The 17,167-nt window shown below is 46.6% G+C and overlaps 1 protein-coding gene across 1 annotated transcript in view; it reads right to left on the bottom strand.

Annotated features, from left to right (window-relative positions):
* Positions 1–14,342, bottom strand: part of LOC136595105 (interleukin-18 receptor 1-like) — a 48,568-nt gene extending 34,226 nt beyond the window's left edge. Inside the window, exons 1-2 of the mRNA XM_066588694.1 lie at positions 14,323–14,342; positions 13,465–13,607 (exon numbers count right to left, since the gene is read on the bottom strand). Of these exons, the coding sequence (XP_066444791.1) occupies positions 13,465–13,607; positions 14,323–14,342 (163 nt within the window). The remainder of the gene's footprint in view (positions 1–13,464; positions 13,608–14,322) is intronic.
* Between the last annotated feature and the right edge of the window lie 2,825 nt (positions 14,343–17,167).

Here is a 17,167-nt window from a genome sequence, read left to right as displayed (position 1 = left end):
ACATGTAACACATTATATCTGTCAACAGCGTGCTCAACTCTGGATGGCCACTGCGTCACTTTGTAATAATTGCTTACAATCAGGAGAAACAATTTTTTACTTGTTCTTATTTGAAAATCGAGCAACATTGGTCTGCAGAAATAGCAGTCCAAGTAATGACTGCTATTTCTGTTCATGTCATAGGCACAGCAAATGGCATTGCCTTCCTCTTGCCATTGCCATTGAGCCACTGTGTCTGAGTCAGAGTAGAACATGGTGCAGCAGATGTGAGGTGACCATCTTATGTCTTGATCTCCAACTTTACATCTAAAATAATATTTGTAAGGAATCTTCACTCACTGTCTGTTTTTTGCACTGAACACGTGGTATTTTTGCAACGTGTGACAAGCGGAAAGAGGCCTGCACTTGCTGAGTGGTTTCTAACATGTGGCTGAGGAGCCATGTCACAGTGGCAATGCATGCTGCACGCTCTTTGTAATCTCGCACACCATTGAAGGTATACACCAGGATCTGGATGACAAATGGAATTAGGTGATCGTGACGCCAGTGCCTGGATTAAAAGCGCTTGGTAGCTAAATAAGATGTACCCATGTATTTAAGCAAATGACAAGCACACTATTTACTTTCAGGCACCAGCAAATATACACCTTGCATATACACAGTTTAACACTTTATGCACAGATAAACAAACCTTCCCCCTTAGCTCAGGTGCATTTGAGCTAAAGGAGGAGCTATATATAGAGAGAGAACTGATGAGAAAATACCCCTTTCTTCCAATTAACATTAAATTTTCCACCATGAAACACTGTGCTCAGGTTTCCTTCAGTACTCACAAAATTCCTATGAAGATTCTCTACTGCTTGTTTGAAGCTTTGAGTCTGTTTTTCTGTCCGATAGAAAGCAACGCTGGCTTGAATGGACTTGGGTTTGGGAAAGCAAGCAGCTTCTCAGCTTCTGTGTGATTTATTAGCTGCTGCACACAAGATTGCTCTAAATTTTACATAACACCATCTCTAATTACAGCAGGACAGAGAAGAAGGAGAAGCTGGGTTCTTCACGACTGTCAGTTTCCTCCCTGTCCATCTCACCTCATCCCTCTCCTTCAACTGAACTACTCACTGCCTCACTCCATACTCCCCCTTGACTTCTGTCTTCTAACACTATCAATTTCTATCTGGGCAATATGAAATGAGACGGAAAAAGCCCCCTCCTTTCTTTTTCCTCTCTCCGGAGGGGGCTTGTCAGAGCTCAGCTCTTACGGTATTTACAATGGGGAACTGCCTAAACAACCTTACATCCTTAGTTCCTATCCTGACTCTCTTTTCTTATTAAATGAAGTCCAGCATAACTACCCTTTGGTAAATGAACTGGTAGTTAGAACAGTTGCTCTTATCTTGCAAATAAAATACATCTATTCTGTAGTGCCAGTCCAGTACACTACATATTTACTAGAGATGAGCGAGCACCAAAATGCTCGGGTGCTTGTTGCTCAAGTCAAACTTTTCGCGATGCTCGAGAGCTTGTTTTGAGTAACGAACCCCATTGAATGGGGGACTCGAGCATTTTTGTATATGACCGATGCTCCGCCTAGGTCTTCACTTGTGAAACATCCAAAACATCCAAAACACTTTTGAAAAACATCCAAAAGTCATGGAAACACCACAGAAACGGATAGGGAAGGGCAGGGGCAGCATGCAGGGCTGCATCTTAGGCTCCCAGGTCCCACTATTAAGCCACAATAGGGGCAACAGTCTGCCCCCCCCCCTAACAATTTTAACTTCGGACAAACCCTCATTAGCAAGGCACACCTTAGCTAAGCACCACGCTACCTGCAACCAAGCACAATCACTGCCTGCGGGTCACACCGCTGCCTCTTCTCCATATGTTACATGCTGCCCAACCCCTCGCACGACCCTGCAGCCTTCAGCTGCCCTCATGCCACACGCTCGCTTCATAGCTACACCACCCTCATGTCTATTTCTAAGTGCGCCTACGATGAGGAGGAACCAGAGGCACACACTGCAGACCCTCTTTGAAAGGTGGGGGCGATAGCCCACAATGCTGTTGAGAATCGATGATAAATTGACTTACAATCATCATTCCAATCCCGTGGCACCTCCGTCGCAAAATTGTCAGGAGCCGCAAACGTGGGCATAAAGGGGACTCAGGTGCCAGCCCAGCACTTCTACACATCTCCACAATGCAGCAATACTCTGGGTCCGGCTCGGTCCCAGCAAACACCTTGTGTGGCCCAAGGTGCCGCGAGTAACATAGCAATGGGGAATCCATGTGTCCACACACTACTCATTCTGTTTGAGTGCCGGATACCTCATCGACAATGCAAAGGGGAAAGCCATCTGCACCCTACCCAAGTCAGTCAGTGACTTTGTGCCAGGCAGGTAAAACACTGTGATGGGAAGTCTGTGTGCACCCACAGCATAGGTGGGTCCAAGGAACCCAAAGACATTAAACATGAAGAAAGCACAGTGCCCAAACATGGCAGACTTTCACTGCGCCGAGGACATAGGCCTCTGCCCACACCCTTAGCAATCACGGGCATAGAGCAGACTCCGATGCTAGCACAACTGTGAATGTCTTATGAATGCAGTAACGCTCCTCCGGTTTGGCCCAAACCAGTGTCTCAGATAACTGTGGTAACACAACAGAAAATACATGTTGCCCAGTGCTGATCCTATGACCCCAAGCTGGAGGAGGAGGTGGCATTACAAGGCTAAGACACCATGACCAGGAACCGCTGTAGTCTGTGTGGGAAGTATGTGAGCGGGCCCTGGGTCAGGCTTGGTCCCAGCAAACACCTTGTGCGGGCGAAGGTGCCGCGAGAGACATAGCAATGGGGAATTCATGTGTCCACTACTCATAATATTTGGGTGCCGGATACCTCATCGACAATGCAAGGGGAAAGCCATCTGCACTCTGCACCCTACCCAAGTCAGTCAGTGTATTTGTGCCAGATAGGTAAAACACCGTGATGGGAAGTCTGTGTGCACCCACAGCATAGGTTGGTCCTAGGCAACCCAAGTCATGGACCATAAAGAAATCAGAGTGCCCAAACATGGCAGACTTTCACTGTGCCGGGGACATAGGCCTCTGCACAAGCTCTCAGCAATCGCGGGCATAGAGCGGACTCCGATGCTAGTGCAGCTATGAACGTCTCATTTCTGCAGTATCGCTCCTCTTATTTGGCCCAAACCAGTGACGCGGATAACTGTGGTAATGCGAGAGAAAATACATGTTGGCCTTGGCCCACAATTCATGCCCTAGTCAGTCAGTGTTTTTGGGCCAGATAGGTAAAACACCGCGTTGGAAAGACCTTGTGCACCCATAGTATAGACAGACCCCTGTAACATTCCAGTAGCAAAGGTATAAGCAGACCCCAGTAACATTTCCGTAGCATATGTATAGGCAGAGCCCCTGTAACATTTCTGTAGCACAAGTATAGGCAGACCCCTGAAACATTTCTGTACCAGAAGTATAGGCAGACCCCTGTAACATTTCTGTAGCAGCAGTATAGGCAGACCCCAGCACTATTTCTGTAGTAGAAGTGTAGGCAGACCCCTGTAACATTTCTGTAGCAGACGTATAGGCAGACCCCTGTAACATTTCTGTAGCAGCAGTATAGGCAGACCCAGGTAACATTTCTGTTGTAAAAGTACAGGCATACCCCTGTAACATTTCTGCAGCAGCAGTATAGGCAGACCCCTGTGACATTTCTGTAGCAGCAGTACAGGCACACCCCTGTAACATTTCTGCAGCAGCAGTATATGCACACCCCTGTAATATTTCTGTAGCAGCAGTATAGGCAGACCCCAGTACTATTTGTGTAGTTGAAGTATAGGCAGACCCCTGTAACATTTCTGTAGCAGACGTATAGGCAGAGCCCTGTAACATTTCTGTAGCAGCAGTATAGGCAGACCCCAGTACCATTTCTGTAGTAGAAGTTTAGCAGACCCCTGTAACTTTCCTGTAGCACAAGTACAGGCAGACCCCTGTAACATTTCTGTAGCAGCAGTATAGGCAGACCCCAGTACCATTTCTGTAGTAGAAGTATAGGCAGACCCCTGTAACATTTCTGTAGCAGCAGTATAGGCAGACCCCTGTAACATTTCTGAAGCAGCAGTATAGGCAGACCCCTGTAACATCTCTGTAGCAGAAGTATAGGCAGACCCCAGTACCATTTGTGTAGTAGAAGTATAGGCAGACCCCTGTAACATTTCTGTAGCAGAAGTATAGGCAGAGCTCTGTAACATTTCTGTAGCAGCAGTATAGGCACACCCCAATACCATTTCTGTAGTAGAAGTATAGGCAGAGCCCAGTAACTTTTCTGTAGTAACAGTATAGGCAGACCCCAGTAACATTTCTGTAGTGAAAGTATAGGCAGACCCCTGTAACATTTCTGTAGCAGCAGTATAGGCAGACCCCAGTACCATTTTTGTATTAGAAGTATAGGCAGACCCCTGTAACATTTCTGTAGCAGAAGTATAGCCAGACCCCTGTAACATTTCGGAAGCAGCAGTATAGGCAGACCCCTGTAACATCTCTGTAGCAGCAGTATAGGCAGACCCCTGTAACATTTCTGTAGCATCAGTATAGGCAGACCCCTGTAACATTTCTGTAGTAAAAGTACAGGCAGACCCCTGTAACATTTCTGTAGCAGCAGTATAGGCAGACCCCAGTACCATTTCTGTAGTAGAAGTATAACCAGACCCCTGTAACATTTCTGTAGCAGAATATAGGCAGACCCCTGTAACATTTCTGTAGCACAAGTATAGGCAGACCCCTGTAACATTTATGTAGCAGCAGTATAGACAGACTCCAGTACCATTTCTGTAGTAGAAGTATAGACAGACCCCTGTAACATTTCTGTAGCACAAGTATAGGCAGACCCCTGTAACATTTCTGTAGCAGCAGTATAGGCAGACTCCAGTACCATTTCTGTAGTAGAAGTATAGGCAGACCCCTGTAACATTTCTGTAGCAGAAGTATAGGCAGACCCCTGTAATATTTCTGTAGCAAGAGTATAGGCGAACCCCTGAAACAATGGTGTACCATTAGTGTAGGCGAAGTCTGGAAAAATTAGTTAGATAGCAGTATAGGAGAGGGCTATAAAAATTAGTGTACCAAGAGTACAAGTGTACTTCTGAAAAATGTATCAACCAAGAGGGCAGGTGAAACCCAGAAATATTTCTTAAAGATACAGCTCGCTGTGCCTTAATTTGTAACAGAGCCTGGAGGCAGCCCAGTGAAAAAAATTGGTTTCTGGTAAAGTATCAATACTTTTGAAACTGAAAAATTGTAAAAAAAATTGTAAGCAGAGCCTTTTGGGCTGCAGAAAAATTGGCAGTTCAGCGTGATGACATGATGTTTCAGGAGGAGGAGGAGGAGGAGGACTAATATCCGAGAGTGATTGACAAAGCTAATTCCCCCCTTTTTTTCGGTGATAGAGAATGCTTATTTATCCGTTTGCAGCTAAAAGAATCTTTAGGTACCACTGCTTTCCGCCGGTGGAGAAGAGAAGTCTGGGGAAATCCAGGCTTTGTTCATCTTGATGAGTGTAAGCCTGTCGGCACTGTCAGTTGACAGGTGGGTATGCTTATCCATGATGATTCCCCCAGCTGCACTAAACACCCTCTCTGACAAGAGGCTAGCGGCAAGGCAGGCCAGCACCTCCAGGGCGTAAAGCGCAAGTTCGTTCCACATGTCCAGCTTTGACACCCAATAGTTGTATGTAGAAGAGGCATCACAGAGGACGGTGGTATGATCGGCTACGTACTCCCTCACCATCTTTTTACAGTGCTCCCTCTGACTTAGCCTTGACTGGGGAGTGGTGACACAGTCTTGCTGGGGAGCCATAAAGCTGGCAAAGGCCTTGGAGAGTGTTCCCCTGCCTGCGCTGTACATGCTGCCTTATCTCCGAGCCTCCCCTGCTACTTGGCCCTTGGAACTGTGCCTTCTGCCGCTAGCGCTGTCAGATCGGAAGTTTAGCATCACTTTTTCCACCAGGGCCCTGTGGTATTCCATCACTCTTGTATCCCTTTCCTCTTCGGGAATGAGAGTGGACAGATTCTCCTTGTACCGTGGGCCGAGAAGGGTCTACACCCGGTAATCCGTGTTGGCCAGAATGTGTCTAACGTGAGGGTCACGAGAAAGGCAGCCTAAAATGAAGTCAGCCATGTGTGCCAAGGTACCAGTACGCAAGACATGGCTGTCCTCACTAGGAAAATGACTTTCAGGATCCTCCTCATCCTTCTCCTCCTCCACAGCCAATACACGCCAAACAGATGGGAGGCAAGCAGCATGGGTACCCTCTGCAGTGTGCCCAGCTGTCTCTTCCCCCTCCTCCTCCTCCTGCTCCTCCCCTTCCTCCTCCTCCTCCAAAACGCGCTGAGACATAGACATGAGGGTGGTCTGGCTATCAAGCGACTTACTGTCATCCCCTGTCTCCTGTTTCAACCACAAAGCGTTAGCCTTTATGCCTTGCAGCGAGCTTCTCAGCAGGCATAGCAGCGGGATGGTAACGCTAATGATTGTCACATCGACGCTCACCATCTGGATAGACTCCTCAAAGTTTCCGAGGACCTGGCAGATGTCTGCCATCCAGGCCCACTCCTCAGTAAAGAATTGGGGAGGCTGACTACCACTACGCCGCCCATGTTGGAGTTGGTATTCCACTATTGCTCTACGCTGCTCATAGCGCCTAGCCAACATGTGCAGCGTAGAATTCCAGCGTGTGGGCACGTTGCACAGCAGTCGGTGCTCTGGCAGCTAAAACCGATGTTGCAGGGTCTTCAGGGTGGCAGCATTCGTGGTGGACTTGCGGAAATGTGCGCAAATGCGGCGCACCTTGCTGAGCAGGTCAGACAAGTGCAGGTAGTTTTTCAGAAACCGCTGAACCACCAGATTGAAGACGTGGGCTAGGCATGGCACGTGTGTGAGGCTGCTGAGCTGCAGAGCCACCACCAGGTTACGGCCTTTGTCACACACGACCATGCCCGGTTGGAGGCTCAGCGGCAAAAGCCAGAGGTCGGTCTGCTCTGTCAGACTCTGCAACAGTTCGGGGGCCGTGTGTCTCTTGCCAGCCAAGCTGAGCAGTTTCAGCATGGCCTGCTGACGCTTGCCCACTGCTGTGTTGCCGCGCCACGCCAGACCGACTGCTGTCGATGTGCTGCTCACACTTCTTAATTGAGAGGTAGAGGTTGCGTAGGAGGAGGAGGAGAGGGAGGGTTTAGAGGAGGTGGCATAGACCTTCGTAGATACCAGCACCGAGGTAGGACCCGCTATTCTGGTTGTGGGTAGGACGTGAGCAGTCCCAGGCTCTGATTCGGTCCCAGCCTCCACCAAATTCACCCAATGTGCCGTCGGGGAGATATAGTGGCCCTGCCTGCCAGTACTTGTCCACGTGTCCGTGGTTAAGTGGACCTTCCCAGTAACCGCATTGGTGAGGGCACGATTTATGTTGCGGGAGACATGCTGGTCTAGGGCTGGGATGGCACACCGGGAAAAATAGTCGCGACTGGGGACCGAGTAGCGTGGGACCGCTGCCGCCATCATGTTTTTGGAAAGCCTCTGTTTCCACAAGCCTGTACGGCAGCATCTCTAGGCTGATTAATTTGGCAATGTGCACGTTTAAAGCTTGTGCGTGTGGGTGCGTGGCGGCGTATTTGCACTTCCGCTCCAACGCTTGTGCTAGCGACAGCTGAAACATTGCTGGATGGGGTCGAGGACAGTGGAGGTGAGGGTGTGGGTGCAGGCCGGGAGGCGCTCATGCCTGTGTCCTGAGAGGGGGGTTGGATCTGAGTGGCAGGTTGGAGCACAGGGGAAGAGGCAGTGGTGTGACCGGAGGCGGTGAACGGCCTTCGTCCCACCTTGTGGGATGCTTGGCAATCATATGCCTGTGCATGCTGGTGGTGGCGAGGCTGGTAGTGGTCACTCCCTGGCTGATCTTGGTGCAACACAGGTTGCACACCACTGTTCGTCGGTCGTCCGCGCTCTGACTGAAAAACATCCACACGTTTGAACACCTAGCCCTCTGCACGGAGGCTTGGCGTGAGGGATTGCTTTGGGAAACAGTTGGGAGATTCTCCGCTGTGGCCCTGCCTCTAACCCTGGCCACCCCACTGCCTCTTCCAACCTGCCCTGCTGCTGCACTTGCCTCCCACTCTGAAACCCTGTCCTCAGTAGGCTTAGCAAACCAGGTGGGGTCAGTCACCTCATCGTCCAGCTGCTCTTCCTCCGAATCCTCTGTGCGCTCCTCCCTCGGACTTACTGCCCTTACTACTACCTCACTGATAGACAACTGTGTCCCATCTTCATCATCCTCCTCACCCAATGAAAGCTCTTGAGACAGTTGCTGGAAGTCCCCAGCCTCATCACCCGGACCCCGGGAACTTTCCAAAGGTTGGGCATCAGTCACGACCGACTCTGGGAGAGGAACGATTTTTTCCCACTCATGGCAGGGACCCGAGAACAGTTCCTGGGAGTCTGCCTGCTCATCAGAATATGTCATTTTCATGGAGTGAGGAGGCTGGGAGGAAGGAGGAGCAGCACCCAGAGGATTCAGAGTTGCAGTCCCTAAGCCAGGAGTAGTGGACTGCGTAGAAGACTGGGTGGTCGATACATTGCTGGATGCATTTTCTGCCATCCACGACATGACCTGCTCACACTGTTCTGTTTGTAATAAAGGTCTACCACATGCACCCATAAATTGTGATATGAAGCTGGGGACCCCAGAAACTTTCCTCTCTCCTAATCCTGCAGCAGTCAGCTGTCATTCACCTGGACCAGGAACTCGGCCTGTGCCCACACCCTCACTTGGACGTCCGCGTCCACGTCCTCGACCCTTACCCCTACTCCTCATCATGGCGGATTACGAATACAGCAGAGGCCAAATAAATTACCCCACTGTGCAGCACTGACAACTAAGCCTTAATTCACCGCACACAGAGACATGTAGATAGCAGAGCTCTATGCTGTTACTAGGAAAAAAGTAACCCATTGTCTTGCGCTGATACCTAGGGGTAATTTACTGCTCACAGAGACTTGTAGATTATAGAGGCTGTGTGGAGTGGGAAAAGACTGTAAAGCCAGTGGATAGTGCTGGTAACTGCGGCGATCTCAACCCCAAAAACAGAAATGGTATTGTGAGACGCTCTGCACAGCGGCTGAGCTGAAATACTTTGCAGTGGCCCCGGTAATATTACAGTACTGTTTAGCGGTGAGACCGCTGTCTAATTCAGTGCAGACAGAGAACGGTATAAATAAGTATGGAATTATTTGCGTGCACTTTCACGCTGAGCGGTATTTTAACGCAAACTCCAGCAAGAAAAAAAAAAATTACGGAAGGCTGCAAACAGGCCTAGCTGTGTAATAATATAATGGAAGCACTACAACTCCCAGCAGCCACCCAGTAAAATGCACACGTTCAGATGTTGCCCTAAGAAGGAGCTTTATTTTTTTTTTTTGGACAGAGGATGCAGGCTGTATAGTGTATATCACTTTCCCTCTAGAAGTGGCTGTGTTGGCCCTACGCTGTGCGTCTAATTCACTGCAGACACAGACCAGTGTAAATAATTATGGATATATTTGCATACACTTTCACGCTGAGAGCGGTATTGTAACGCAAACTCCAGCCAGAAAAAAATATTACAGAAGGCTGCAAACAGGCCTAGCTGCGTAATACTATAATGGAAGCACTACAACTCCCATCAGCCAACCAGTAAAATGCACACGGTCAGATGTAGCCCAGCGAAGGAGCTTTTGTTTTTTTTGGATAGAGGATACAGGCTGTATAGTGTATATCACTTTCCCTCTAGAAGTGGCTGTGGCCCCAACGCTCTGCGTCTAATGTACTACAGACAGAGAACGGTATAAATAAGTATGGAATTATTTGCGTACACTTTCATGCTGAGAGCAGTATTTTAACGCAAACTCCAGCCAGAAAAAAAAAATTACGGAAGGCTGCAAACAGGCCTAGCTGCATAATACTGAAGCACTACAACTCCCAGCAGCTACCCAGTAAAATACACACGGTCAGATGTAGCCCAACAAAGGAGCTTTTGTTTTTTTTGAACAGAGGATACAGGCTGTATAGTGCATATCACTTTCCCTCTAAAAGTGGCTGTGGTGGCCCTACAGTGTGCATCTAATTCACTGCAGACACAGACCGGTGTAAATAATTATGGATATATTTGCATACACTTTCACGCTGAGAGCGGTATTGTAACGCAAACTCCAGACAGAAAAAAAAAAATTACGGAAGGCTGCAAACAGTCCTAGCTGCGTAATACTGAAGCACTACAACTCCCAGCAGTCACCCAGTAAAATGCACACGATCAGATGTAGCCCTAAGAAGGACCGTTGCAGTTCTTGAAGACAGGAACTACCACTACCACTTTCCCTATCTCAGCAGCAGCTTTTTCCCTAGACTCTGTATGATAGACTGCAGACTGAGAACGCTATAGCTGTAATGGCCTGCACAGCCCGAGATGGAAAAAAAAAATTGTGCAAAACTGCTCCCAGCCAGCTACACAGTTATGCACACGGTTAGATGTGGCCCTAAGAAGGACCGTTGGGGTTCTTGAAGACAGGATCCTACACTAACACTATCCCTGAATAAGCAGCAGCACTATACTCTCCCAGTGTGTGTCTGAGATGAGCCACAGGCGGGACCACTTTAAATACTCGGCAGTCACTTGATCTCGCCAGCCACTCACTGCAGGGGGGTGGGATAGGGCTGGCACGTCACAGGAGGAACTGGTAATGCCTTCCCTGCATGTCTATTGGCTAGAAAATGGCGCTAAACATGCAGGGAAGGAAATGGAATTTACTCAAGTAACGAGCATCTTGAGCACCCTAATGCTCGAACGAGCATCAAGCTCGGACGAGTGTGCTCGCTTATCTCTAATATTTACCAGAAATGTAGCAAAAAGTTGCCTGGATGGTTAAAGGGGTTGTCCCGCGAAAGCAAGTGGGTCTATACACTTCTGTATGGCCATATTAATGCACTTTGTAATGTACATTGTGCATTAATTATGAGCCATACAGAAGTTATAAGAAGTTATTCACTTACCTGTTCCGTTGCTAGCGTCCTCGTCTCCATGGTGCCGTCTAATTTTCGGCGTCTAATCGCCAAATTAGACGCGCTTGCGCAGTCCGGGTCTTCTTCTTTTCTCAATGGGGCCGCTCGTGCTGGATGCCGGCTCCGTGTAGCTCCGCCCCGTTACGTGCCGATTCCAGCCAATCAGGAGGCTGGAATCGGCAATGGACCGCACAGAAGAGCTACGGTCCACCGAGGGAGAAGATCCCGGCGGCCATCTTCAACCGGTAAGTAAGAAGTCACCGGAGCGCGGGGATTCAGGTAAGCGCTGTGCGGATTTTTTTTTAGGTCCCTGCATCGGGTTTGTCTCGCGCCGAATGGGGGGGCTGTTGAAAAAAAAAACCCGTTTCGGCGCGGGACAACCCCTTTAACACAGCTTCGATTACTCATCTTTAGGCTGAAACAGACACACTAACAATATAACAAAACAGCAAAGACATGCTACATTAACGGCATAGCATGCTGCAAAATTTAATTTAGAAAATTCTGGATCTGTACTTCATATTATTTTTTTTACAGTATGGCTACAATTATATACAGAACTAGCGTACCCGTCACGCGTTGCTGCGAAGACAGACATACATACATACTTCGTTTTTATATATCTAGATGACGGCAGCAGCGACCACTGAGGTTTTGTAGGCTGCTGCTTCCCCCTTGCAGGCTGAATAAAATAGCCGTTGTGTGGAACATCCAATTTATCCGACTGCTGTGGCTTCTTGGGAAGATAGCCTAGTACATGTTTGCCCACTTCCAACTCCAATGGAGACTGACTGTAAATGGCTGGCGTGCTCTAGTATTTATGGTTTCAAGCTGTACGTGTCATTGCATACAGTCTATCTATCTATCTATCTATCTATCTATCTATCTATCTATCTATCTATCTATCTGGGTTATTGCATACAGTCTATCTATCTATCTATCTATCTATCTATCTATCTATCTTTCTATCTATGACATCAGGAAATGAGAGAATTAGATTTTGTAGGCCGCTGCTTCCCCCTTGCGGGCTGAATAAAATAGCCGTTGGGTGGAACATACAATTTATCCGGCTGCTGTGGCTTCTTAGGAAGATATCCTAGTACTTGTTTACTTCCAACTCCAATGGTAATTGGCTGGCATGCTCTAGTGGTTCCAAGCTGTACGTGTCATAATAGAGCCTTAATTACATCACAATGCAGCTTTATAGAACATTTTGGGGCATGTTCAAGGGCGTCCGATGTTGATGACATCAGTGATGACATCACAATAGCAGGTGGCTTACTTATTCGATCTACGTGGGGGGGTGGTAACTTTCGACGACGCTCGCGCGCGCGCCATTTATCGTAGGATAGTTGTACTATGCCTATAATCTTCCCAGGAGTGTACTCAACAACTTCCCAAAGTTTCATGGCGATCGGATGAATGGTGTAGTAGCGCATAAAGGACAAACAGACAGACAGACAGACACGCAGACAGACAGACAGACACGCACGCACGCACACAGACATACATTCAATTTTATATATATAGATGTAGTCAAATAGACTGATCCAGGACTATATTGTACTCAATAGCGGTGCTCTATATTGAAATGACAATAGCATAGTTAAAGGGGTTGTCTCGCGGCGAAAGTGAATTTTTTTTTTTTAAATGGACACCTGCATTATGCCCTGTGAAAAAGAAAGCATTTGTTAGTTTTTAAAAAGCACATTGCGCTTACCTGCATTAGCGTTCTGCAGCTTCTTTATTTCTTCTTTTAAAGATGGCGCCGCTGGTCTTCTCCCACGGTGCACCGCGGGTCTTCCCATGGTGCACCGTGGAGTTTCTTCTTCTGTCTTTCGCGTTCCATTGCCAATTCCAGCCTCCTGATTGGCTGGAATCGGCACACGTGACGGGGCAGAGCTACGATGACGACGCGGTGACCTGCTCTCCGGCACGAGCGGCCCCATTTACCAGGCAGAAGACCGCACAGCGCAAGCGCGTCTAAAAGCGCCAGAAGGCAGCGAAATTAGACGGAGCCATGGAGACGGGGACGCTAGCAACGGAGCAGGTAAGTGAATAACTTCTGTATGGCTTATATTTAATGCACGATGTATATTACAAAGTGCATTAATATGGCCATACAGAAGTGCTGAACCCCACTTGCTGCCGCGAGACAACTCCTTTAAATAGGAAGGCATGGATCTGCTACACAATGGTACAATATTACAAATGCTTATGGGCCATATTACAAGTTTTGTATTGGTGCCCTGAATGTTAAAGTTACACTTCTGCTTGTCATTCTGTCTTAGCAATAAGGGAATATCAGATACAAGCTACACTTTGGACTTTGATAGCATACATTGGCTTGATAAAATTTAGTTTCTTACCTTTCAGTTTCAGAACAAATAGTTTGATGTCGCCAACGATAGAAGTGCGAAGATGGCACCTATATGGATACTTGATATCATCGTCACTTACATTTATTAAGTGCAAATCTCTACACAGATCCGAATTTTTCCATTCTGTTGACCTAAAGAAAATTGGGAAACCATAAATTTGTTATATTAAGAGTTTTATAAATTTAAATAATAAATAAGTTTTTTCATGGGAAGCTATTATCACTTTGCAGCCACTATAAGATCTCACCATATGTGCAAACTGTGCAAGAGGTGCCAAATAAAAGTATTGCACATAAAGATATGTCGCTCTGCTATGCTTGCAATTGACTACTTGGGCTTCCTATGATATTCATTTTATTTACCAGACTTTTTAAATGCATCTGATTAATGGAGTGTGTTTAGAGAGTGAAGAAAAATATATAAAAATGAAGTGCATAAAATGATGCATAAAAATTTAAGCCAGGCAGCATTCAACTACTTCCTGCAATAGAATTGCAGTCCATAAATGCTGGACTCCCGTGTATTCCAGATCAAGCAGCACAGACTCAAAATTTAGATGCAATCCTGCAATCTTGTTGTGCCTTCCTAAACCAACAGTGTATCTTTTGTGATGACAGCAAGGAGGTCTTTTGGGACTCGGAAACGATCTCAATAGTAGAGCTAGTAAGGTCAATGAAACAAGAATAGCTTTACCTATACAGAGAATGTCAATTAGCACTGTACTTTACATTACATGGAATCTCAGTTGATTCAGTGCAGAACTTAATAAAGCTCAGTATGTATAACACAGATATAGATGAATATAATCAATATGAATCAAAGATGAGAAAACAATATGGCACTCACCAAGATTCAATATATGTCATGTAGACATATATTGTGACAGTGTTCTGTTTAGCAGAAACCGAAGCTACATAACATTCCATTCTAGGTGCTTAGTGGTTACAGCACCATCTAGCTGTGTTGAAAATGTATTACAACTTGTTTTCTATCATAAAGAGTGATGTATTATGGGTAGTTTGCAAGGCATTGTGGGAAGAAGGAACTTTCAGCCAGAACTTCCAGTCAGAGACAGACTTCTCTTTGCTCCCTCCTCTTCAAAATCCACCATCCTTGTAAAAGCATATCTGGTAAGAAAGCTACCCTTGTTTCTGAGACAGTATGTTATGCAGAGCTGTTCAGTAGCCAGTTGTATTGTTACTCAGGGAGTTATAACTGTTTAGTTAGCCATGCAGCACTATGTGTAGCAGCCATTTTGCCATGTGCCTTCATGTTAATGTTATGTAATGTTTCCTATGCATCATACTTATACAAATTATCTGTATTCTTATAGTTTTACCAATCAATCAATCCACGCATTATCACAAGCCTCAATCGCATCTAATGCACGCTTGTATGCTACGATCTGTTAACCAATAAACCTGTCAGATTAAGAAGAACAGTTTGTTTATTTGGAAGACAGAAATGGTTAAGCTGAATGTTGGACTGCACACTGTGTGAACGTGTAAGAAGACAGAACAGACAGTGCTAGGACAGAAGCAGGGTGCATTCTCTTAAGCATTGCAAACATTTACCTCTCACATGATGCTTTATCCAGATAAAGCTTTAGTATCGTAACTATGTATGTTTACCTGAATCTATACAAATAAATGCTCAAGAAGACTTGGTGACTGCCATATTAATACCTCTTCTTCAATGCAAATTATTAGCACCTAATGTAGTGACCCAGAGGGTATGACAGGGTAATCAGACACTCAGAAAATTGAATATCTGTCTATGAGCTCCTCAGGAGACATAGAAGGTGTCATACAGGAGAGAGACCCTGTCTTTCCCTAATGCACGGGTTAAAGCTATTCTACCCAGTAACAGCTTGCTTTGGATTGGCTGCTTGTCAATAATTGCCCTGATTGGTTGAGGGGAAGGAGTTGTGAGAAGCCCAGGAAAGTGAGCAGGGTGAGGTAGGAAATGAATTGGAGTCAGGAGGAAAAGTGCGGGAAAATACGGGAAGTGAAGGAGGAGTTAAGAGGAGTCGTTGTCAGGAGGTGGACAAGTTTACCAGAGTGAAGTTGAGAGAAAACAAATTGGAATAAGCACAGAGTGGAAGCGTGGATTAAATGACAGTCTTCACAACAGTGAGTGTGATCTACCCCCTGAAACAATTCAGTAAAAGCACAGGCGGTTGGGTCTTAATCACCTTCTACCTCTAGAAAGTAATTCTTAGGAAAATCCCCAGATAACTGAGACTGGTGGGTTTATCTTTGGTAACCAAAAGAGAGAGTGAGCATTGAAGAAAAAGAAATGTGCTATTCATGTTTCTAGAGTAATTGTGAATGCAAACTGAAAATCTGCAAAACAGTGAACTGTATTTCCTCATTTGTTCAATAAGCATTCAGTAAACTGTGTACCTTCGGTTTACCACAAAAACTACGTGGACTCATGTCAATTATTTATCTACCATCCATCTGGGTTCACCTCTCAAAAGGTAATGGCAGCACGTGACAATTTATTAAATCCCTTTTTATTCAAAAGATTTTCATTTAACAATGCAGCTAAAGACATAGTCTTGCATTTTCGTATTCATATACCAGCATACAAGAAATCTTGCATTTTCAGTTAAAAAAACAAAATACTGACATCAACGATAATTTATTAACGAACAGCCTCTGTGTGCAACTGAGTTGGACCCTATTTTGCCATTACGGGGAGAGACCACAGAGCCACCATTGACATCCATCTTGTTTTCCCCCTGAGGTCTCCCCTATAACAGCCAGCGCCCCGCGAGGGCATCGCACTACTGCCGAACAAGGGCATCATAACTCTCCTCATAGTACAGGGAAGTTCATTCTTGGTGCAGCAGTTAGTGGGAGGCAAGTTATGGGGACAGTCTCAGAGGCACACGGTAGCCCAGAAAACCCCTGAAAGCCTGATTAAAACAAAGGATTGCAGCAAAGCCATATATTGCCTTGATACTGCCCTATGGGGGGTTGCAGCCACAATACAGAGGAATCAGAGACAAGGGCAGATGAGCACTAGTGCACACAGGACTGTGTCAGTTTATGTGGGGCACTGTTAAAACGTTCTATTTTGGGGACGTATTTTTATATGGAGCACTTTTCGGGTCATTAGTTACAGTAAAGGATTTAAAATGCTGCAGTTTTATGATATTTTTATGTCACTGATTTTTTATGGGGCACAATTTAAGGCCTCATGGCCACGGGATAATTTTTATTTTAAATCCGCAGCGTTTTTCCTGCACGCGGATCCGCGCCACATAGGGATGCATTAGACAGCCGCAGGTAGTTAAATACCTGCGGATGTCATTTTTCCTGTCAGGCGCGGATCCGCATACGGGAAAAAAAATGGACGTGCTCCGTTTTCGTGCGGGGACGGCTCCCGCAGGCTTCTATTGAAGCCTATGGAAGCAGTCCGGATCCGCGGGTGACCCGTACCAGAATTAAACTTACCTGCTCCGGACGATGCAGATCTTCCTTCCTTCGTGGCCGTATCTTCTTTCTTCGGCCTGGCGGATGTGCCCGGCGCATGCGCGCGGCACGCTGCCGGCGTGTCGAGCAAATCCACCATGCCGAAGAAAGAAGATCCGGCCGCGAAGGAAGGAAGATCTGCATCGTCCGGAGCAGGTGAGTTTATTCTGATTTTTAGGCCTCATGTCCGCGGGGCAGGAGGGACCCGC

This window comes from Eleutherodactylus coqui, chromosome 1, assembly GCF_035609145.1.
Source record: "Eleutherodactylus coqui strain aEleCoq1 chromosome 1, aEleCoq1.hap1, whole genome shotgun sequence".
Taxonomy (NCBI): Eukaryota; Metazoa; Chordata; class Amphibia; order Anura; family Eleutherodactylidae; genus Eleutherodactylus; species Eleutherodactylus coqui.
Note: the sequence above shows the minus strand (reverse complement) of the source record. Positions and strands in the feature narration are given on the sequence as shown.